We start from the raw sequence: 8,380 nt of genomic DNA, 5'->3' as shown, positions 1-8,380 counted from the left end.
CAAATAAATAAATAACATATCAATAGATTAAAAATAAATAAATAAATAATAAAATAAAAACACATAAAAAAGAAAAAAATAATAAAAAAAATAAAAAAACTCATTGAGTTTAATGATGGTTGTTGCCATCATAGGAACTTATTTCTTGGAGTCTGGGCAGGTTTATCAGTGGCCGCATCACTGAAGAAGATGACATCCTTCTCTCAGCAAGTTTGAAGAGAAAGTTCATCATTAGCAAAGACAATACATAGGCAAATGTACGGCAGAATACAATGTTTTTATTTCCACACCCGTGTCGGGCACAGTGGGAAAGTGCAGCTGACTGAAAGAGTGGCTCGGGAAAGACACTTAATTGGCCTCAATGGTCCGCTGAATCCATTCCAGGTAGTTGCACACTTTGGTAGATACACCAGGCTTCCCTTTCTCACCACAGTTAGCACCCCAGGAGACAACCCCTTGGAGTTCTCTATTACAGACCACGGGGCCACCGGAATCATACTGAACAAGAAGAAAAAGACAATCAGTGTTCTTGTTGATACCCAGACGACTGAATGAAGTTAGACGTAGTCCATTATTATCCTGGGGCTGTTTCTCAAGTCCTTCAAGTGACACCCACTCTACTCCTGGAAATCCGGCACGCAGTATCCTTACTATATCCCTAATACACTTATTTTTTGATGGTGCTACTTCTTTCTGTCCAAGTCCTGTAGAGGCTATAAAAGGTGAAGACTGGAGAGATTTAAGGTTGCCGAATCAGCTCTGCATTACCATAAGAGTTCCCTGCAATACATTTCAAAAGGTTGCCTGTGGGTATTGTCTGGACAGTCTTACTGCCAATTTTAACTATCACATCACAAATAGAAAACTTATAGTTCATCCTAAAGCTATTCCCCAACTTTCAGGTTCAACCTCAGAAAAAATTTATTTTAATTTTAATTTTGTATGTATATGTGGGATGTGTGTGTGTGTGTACGTGTGTTTGTGTTTTTGTGGGGAAGGGCAAGCATATGTTGTGAGTGTCTGATGGAGGTCTGAAGTTGATACTGAACATCTTCCTTCACTGTGCTCCATTTTTGTTTCTCTAGACAGAGTCTCTCATTGCACTTAAACTTGTGGATTCCTGGTACTCTATTCATCTTGTTTTATTCATCTTGTACTATTCATCTTGTTCCAGAGATCCCCTGTCTTTACCTCCCAAGTGTCAGCATCACAGGTGGCTGCTATGCCTGTCAGCTTTTATGTGGATTCTGAGGATCCAAATTTCAGCCCTGGTCCCTGTGAAGCAAATGCTTTATCTACTGAGCCATATGCGGCCCCCCCCCCCCCCCCCCCCCCCCCCCCCGCCCCGCTCTCAGATACAGAGTTATGGCCTTCTGCATTTCATCTGGAGAAATACGTTGACGGGGCTGAGACTGACAGGCTGGGAAGGGAGGGAAAGGAACGCACCTGGCAGGTATCCTTTCCCTCTTCCACAACGCCAACACAGAACATGTTTCTTGTGATCTGATGTGGGTAGTCACTGTGGCAAACAGAGTCTGACAGGATCGGGGCATTCAGACACTGAAGATCTGAAGAGAAGCTGTCTGTGGAGTGAAGAGCAGAAACAGAAAAGTATTCACGTGTTCCATGATGTTTCTTTCCCACCCTCTCTTCTCTCTCACAATACCAATACTTTCTGTGTCTTTCAATATCACTAGGCCTTAGAATTTTGGAGGATTCTTTTTTTTTTTCCTGGAAGATTTTCCAAATAGTTCTAACCAACAAGTTCTTCTTTCTTGACATAAATGTTAGTGGTGACAGATCTGAAGTCCAGAGACATTTCTTTGAGCTGTGTTCTCCAGGCTGACCTGAATCTTGTAATGTTCTGTATACCATCCCAGTATCTAATGCTATGATTATCACCAATCATACTTAAATTCATTGACTTCTTTCTAATAATTAAATTTTGTTTTATCTTTATATGATCTCAGCAAAATAAACTCTTAAGCTTTGAATGGCATGTTCCAAGACTGCATGTGTCCAAAATTATCTTTAGGGAAACAAGCTTTGAATGAGAATTTGGACAAGGTAATCTCTTTCATGCCTTCCATGTCTGGGGGTTCTCACATTTGGGACTTACGCTCTAGGTAACACTTACTTCCCACGTTCACTGTGTCATCCCAGCCTGACACAAGGCATTCAGTATCAAAAGTTGGACAGGAGTTTGGCAGAGAGACAGTGGACACGCGAGAGTTGATGGTGGCTGGCGAGTTCAGTTTAATCAGCATGATGTCATTATCAGTGGTGTCATTGTCGTATTTGGGGTGGGGGATGATCTTGGATGCATAAACGATTTGCTCACTACCCTCAACTTTACGAATGTTTGATTCTCCCAGACGAACCTGTAGTTGGCTGTATTTATAAGGATGAAGAGTTTTCTAAGTATCCATCTTGGAGTTCTTCCCCCTCCTCCAAACTTTAACCATGAACATAAACACAAACACCTCTTATTCAAGAATCTAGTTCATTGCACTTTAGGTAGCACTGGTTACTCCTATCCTAGTCATAGAGTTCCTTATGCGTCTCTGCTAGTGCAGACTCAGAACCCACCATCTCACTAGAATTCAAGGTAGGAGATCGAGACATGTGTCCCCTACAGAACAGTCATGGGTGAAAGTGGGATTGGAGAAGACTGAATGGCACTTAATATTTTTCTTCTGGTTGCGATCACAAAATTTAAGAGAGAAGTAAGGAAGGACTCAAAGATGGAAAGTATTTAGAGCATAGAACAAATTCTCCTTTTCCATGTTATAATAAAAAATGGTATATTTTATTACTTCATATGACATTTTTATAATCACAATTGAGATACAATTATTGAGATTATGTATATGGTCTCAGGTTTTTGAACTATGGGGGGAGGCAGGAGAGGGGAGAACAAAGGAATCCATGGCTAACATGTAAAATTAAATTAAATTATAAAATAAAATTTAAAAAAAGAAAAATACCTGTAAAATCCAAGGGCAATATATGTCACTCATAAAATTCCTATGACTACTAAGACATCTAGCTTTTGATTTTTTTGTTTTTTAATCCATCAAGTGGGCTGGAAAATGGCTCAGTAGGTAAAGATGTTTGCTGTTAAGCCTGATGACATAAGTTTAATTCCTGGGACTCATATGGTGGAAGAAAAAAAAAAAAACCCATGAACTTTTCGACTTACCTCCACACATGCCTTCCATAAAGTAACTGATAAATATAAAAATTATTTTACTCATTTAAGGATAACTCTGCCACTGGGCAGTGGTGGTGCATGACTTTAATCCCAGCACTTGAGAGGCAGTGGCAGGCAAGATACAGGACGGGTACTAAAGCTACACAGAGAAACCCTGTCTCGAAACCCCCCCCCCCAAAAAAAAAGGATAACTCTACCTTTTTCTTATTTATTCTTTTGTGGGGCTAAGGGAAAAAATGACCTTAGATTTAGAAGTGTGAATATTGGATACTTACGGCTTATAGCAGTGAGCAGCAGTCAGTACCCACTGGTCACTGACAAGAGAGCCCCCACACAAGTGGTAGCCAGCATTCAGGGACACCTGGTAGGGGACAGAGTTGTTCCCACATGCATAGCCTCTAATAATCTTGTCATCACTATCATTACTGGGGACAGCAGCTGTTAGGGAAGAGGCAGAAACTCTGTTACACAAATCTGTCATGGAATTCCATTCATGAAATTTATGCAGACTACACCAGGTGCCAGTGTTCTCTATCATCATGGAATCAGAAGATGTTGGACTTCAGGTAGGTAGTTGTTGTTTGTTTTCTTTCTTTTACATTTTATTTATTTCAATGTAGATATTTTTGTAACTTATTATGTCTTTTATATCAACCTCCTTATATAAGAAAACATTCACCTTTAGATACTGCTTTAGGTTTGATAAACCTTGTATTCTTACATATATATTTTAACACACACACATAATGGCATTCACACACAGCAGAGACTCAGAAAATAAATGTCTTACAGCCACTTTTGGGGATATAAATGTCGTTTTAAGGTATCAGACTCAGCATCCATGCAAATACGTTAAAACCATATGCAGTAACTTGCTGGTTGTGTATGTTTATTAGTGATGGCAGATGTGCTGGTGTGGACTAGCTGTTTCTAGGAGGGAATAGAAATGGAGTTTGCAGAAACCACTTGAGAATATTCTTGCTCTGCAGGAAGCAATTGTTTTGAATTTTTATTTTGTGAACATTTTCTTTGGATTTAGCCTAAAGTGTTTATTGAACATTTTACAGATATCACAGTGCCCTCCCTGATCTTTCCTGTTATCCTGGTTACTTCTCTACTGTTTATCACCACATTCAACATTGGGAATTATGGCCTGCATTTTTGTTGAGATTTCTTGTAGCTATGAAATATTGGTTTTGCTTTTTAATATCTAAATTTTAAATTTTGGGAAAGGAGTCTTTAAGTTTGTAGATAGTTGTAGTAAATTGTACCAGTTCAATGTGGAAGAAGTTAATATAAATGTTTAGTAATAAAATTTAGTAATACTAACACTGAAATAGACAATTCCCTCTTTTTTCTCACAGTTGAATGATATGAGACTTTATACCAATGGGAATTCATTAACAGTTTTCTCAAACTTGCTTAAGGTTTTATCTATAACACATAAGATGTCTTTGCCATGTCAGATCTCTTGTTCCTAGTAAATGACCAGCCTTTTAGTCTATAGGAAACTCAGGCTCACATGGTCACAAACTCTTCAGTGAACACAGGTTAATTTTAACAATTAACTCCTTAGAGATAAGGGCCAACAATTCTTTTATGTGGACTACTGTTTCCTTTTCTTCTCTAACTTAGAGAGCCTACCTGGAAGTTCAGAACACATTCTGCATCTCTTTGCCCCATATACTGGACACTTACTTTCGATGAACTCTCTCTGATAAAAATTTAGTCTTTTATAAACACAAATGCTACTCACTAATTTCTCTACATTTCTACCATCTTGCTTTCAGACCTTATATTCAACAACCATTGTTGATTTCTAAACACAAAGCCCACATTTATGTGCAATGTATATCTCCGCTGATGAATTCTTTTGAAGGACTCACCAGTAGCTTCGATGAGAACTAGGAAAAGGAAGATCTTCATGGCTGTTCAGTAGTTCTCCACAGGCCAATAGGATAAAGGCTTTTTTTCCACAGCTATTTATGCCTCGAGATTTGTCATTGACACTCAGGGCCATAGGTGCCAGAAAAGAGATTTCACTGTAAAGTGAAAAAAAAAAAAAAAAGAAAGAAAGAAAAAAAGAAAAGAAAAGAAAAGAAAAGAAAGATACCGAGTTCAGTCCGTGACAGATAAGAGAATGCAGGACCACATGTAAGCATTTCCCAATTTCCTAGAAATCTATAGAATGGAAGTTGTAAACCTGGTGGAAATTGTTTGTCTCCAAAGGAAGTAAGCTGTATTCAGCTCACAGTACAAAGCTGCATGTTTCTGGATTGCCAGATAAAAATAAAGATTCTTGTTGTGAACTTTTGCCCAAAGGACTGAGTTAAATCTGGTACCTCTGGTGTGTAACTAACAGCTCTTTCACAGTTATATACTTTGTTGATTTTCTAGGCACAGAGCACACAATTAAATGCAATGAGTGTAACCCGCTGGTTCATTCATTAGAAAGACATAGGATAATTCTGATTCTTTATATTCACGCTTACTTTTCGTTATTAGAGGGACTGCATTTGAGATCATCCTGGAACTTGATAGCAAGTTCAGGGCCAGTCTGTGCAATTGTTCTGTTTTTGGTTCCTGAGTGCTGGGATTGCAGCTGTATGCCACCATGGGTCATGTGTTATCACTTTATGACAGCATCCCCCCTTCCTCTGAACAGTTTTTTCTGAAGACATCATTGATAAAACATCCTGTGGTTTGGTTTTAATTGTCACTTATCACTGGATGGCAAAACACTTAGAGCAGCCTTGGTTCAAATTTTGAAGGAAGTCTTTGCACTTGACAAAACAATACTGTTGTTTCTGCACGCAGTGCTCAGGAGAACAATTATGATAAAAATATGACGTCAAAACCAGCAAGTTGTTCTTACTAGACCTTTATAAATGCATTTAAACTTTTGCTTCAGCTTAAAAAGGGACATAATTTGTTAATAATAGGAATTTAAAACACAAACCTCGATTTCATTTTGCATTTTAAGAGATTAAAAACTATAAATAAAGTAGAATGAGTTCTATTTGTTTACAGTTATACTCTCTCAGTAACCGACCCTTTTAATTATTAGAGTAGTACTGCTTATAGTACACAGTGCCTGGTCATTCATAGTTATTTTGAAGCAGTTCAGAGCACAAGAATGCAAGCCTAAACAAGGCTAGCACGACTCCCAAGTTTAGTTTGGAGTACAAAAATTTGGTAAAGTATTCTTCAAAGCTTTGCAGTTTTGAAGGCACATATACACAGAACACATAATTTCATCTAATAAGCAAGAAATCAGCAACTATCAGCATTGCAGCTACATAGAGATACTCCATATATATTAACTTTCCTACATTTGTAGTGAAATTTAGAATCACGGGCTGTAAAAAGTTGGAGGTTGCCCACATTGACAAAAAGCAAGGCCTGAAGCCTGGTTGCTGTTTGAATGTGAAATATTCCCCATAGGCTTATGTGTTTGAATGCTTGGTACCCAGGAGGTGGCGTTATTTATAAAGGTTGTGCAACCTTCAGGAGGTGGGAGCTTGCCAGAGGAAGCACACCACTCGGGTTGGGCTTGGATGTTTTCTTGCCTGGCTCCACTTGTTCTTCTCTCTCTGCTTCCATACTCCTGCTGCCCTGGGGATCTACTACCCCTGGGCTTGCGTTCCTTCCCTACCAGGGTGGACTGTATCCACTCTAGAACTGTGAGCCAAAGTGAACTCATTCTGCCTTGAGCTGACTTTGTCGGGTGTTTTTATCACATTATCTGGAAAGTCGCTAGGACAGGCTGCGATGTTAGTGACTGCAGAGAGGTGACTCCCTGATGTGCAGCTGTATTTCTGATTGCTATGGACAGTGACAAGAGTGGCTTAGTCAAGGCACATAGTTGTAGACCAGGCTTAAATATTTTAAAAATAGGGTTTACAAAAGTCAGAATGTCAAAAACAACTTAATGGCCATTTTGTTGTACTTTGAAGGCCCACATGCAGTATGTATTATACAAAACAGAACACTCATTGCTCACTTTGCATGTTTTAAACCCATATTCCCTAAACCCTCTCCATTTTTGCAAAATATTTTAATAAATAAAAATAAAAACCTAATAAAATTGAGATTTAAGATCTTCATACATATGCTCATAGATATGTTGAAGAACTCTGCAATATTATAGTTGTTTATAAATTTATTATTTAAAGACTTCACAGGGAAAGATGTTTTGATGAGCACTATGTTGAGTGATTTCTTGGGCCTGAAAAGATGGCTCAGTACTTCAGAGCACTTGTTGTTCTTGCAGACCACCCAATTTGCTTCCCTGGCACACAAAGGCCTTGTCAAAGCTCCGAGGGCATCAAACATGCAGATGGTGCACAGGCATACATGCAGGCAAGTATTTACATGTGTAAAATAAAAATAAAAGATCTTCTAAAGTAAGAATTTATTTCCTAAGTAGCTACAGGCCTGGAAATTTTTCGGAAATCTTGATAAAACACAAAACCAATAATGTTATTCATACAGGGTGTAAATAGTCCTAAGTGACTTAAATAACAGTCTATAAATTGGAAATGTAAAAAGTACTTTTCAAAGTTTGTATAGCTTGGGCAAACTTATATAGGGTGCATTCTCTAATAAGAATGTAGCTAGTTAGATCACCATATTTAACGTTATAGGGCTCTTATTTAAAGAGATGGCCTTGAAAATACCTGCATAGCATGATGGCTTCAGCAAAAGAGACAGGTAAGAAGGGAAGATCATCTCCCTAGCAGACTTTCTGGCTGAGGAGGGCAGACTGGTAGAGGAGAGCCTAAGTCCCCACACTAGTCAGCTGGGCTGATGAAAGAGACGACCTAGAAGGAGATGTGTCAACAATATAATGACGGCAGTGTATATTAGGCACCGCCCAAAGACCATTTCATCCTTCCTGGCGCTCCATGAAGCTGCTCCGGAACCCAGTGTCAGCTGGCGCCATCTTCCCAAAGCGCCACCCTACACATGGCTTGCCTGGGGAACCTGTCCTCTGATGTGACAGAAAACTCCATTAAGGAATTCTGTAGATTACTGGATATCAGTGCAGTGCGCTTACCACGTGAATCCAGCAATCCAGACCGGTTGAAAGTGTTTGGTTGGGGTTTGTTTGAGGACCCGGATTCCCTGCCCAGTGCCCTGAGTCTCAGTGAAGCGTCTCTAGGT

At 39.1% G+C, this 8,380-nt stretch overlaps 1 protein-coding gene across 2 annotated transcripts; it reads right to left on the bottom strand.

Moving 5' to 3' along the window:
- Positions 1–258: 258 nt before the first annotated feature.
- On the bottom strand, positions 259–8,380 carry LOC114684458 (cationic trypsin-like). Of its 2 annotated transcripts, XM_028859048.2 has the most exons (7): positions 8,274–8,380; positions 7,894–8,037; positions 5,101–5,256; positions 3,490–3,652; positions 2,138–2,391; positions 1,447–1,583; positions 259–498 (listed from the first exon to the last, which is right to left on the bottom strand). In XM_028859048.2, exons 3-7 carry the CDS (start codon positions 5,138–5,140, stop codon positions 349–351), a joined length of 744 nt encoding a protein of 247 aa, XP_028714881.1. In that variant the 5' UTR covers positions 5,141–5,256; positions 7,894–8,037; positions 8,274–8,380; the 3' UTR covers positions 259–348. The 2 variants fall into 2 exon arrangements, with proteins under 2 accessions (XP_028714881.1, XP_037059512.1); XM_037203617.1 differs by lacking the exon at positions 7,894–8,037.

This window comes from Peromyscus leucopus, chromosome 3 (genome assembly GCF_004664715.2).
Source record: "Peromyscus leucopus breed LL Stock chromosome 3, UCI_PerLeu_2.1, whole genome shotgun sequence".
Lineage (NCBI taxonomy): Eukaryota > Metazoa > Chordata > Mammalia > Rodentia > Cricetidae > Peromyscus > Peromyscus leucopus.
Note: the sequence above shows the minus strand (reverse complement) of the source record. Positions and strands in the feature narration are given on the sequence as shown.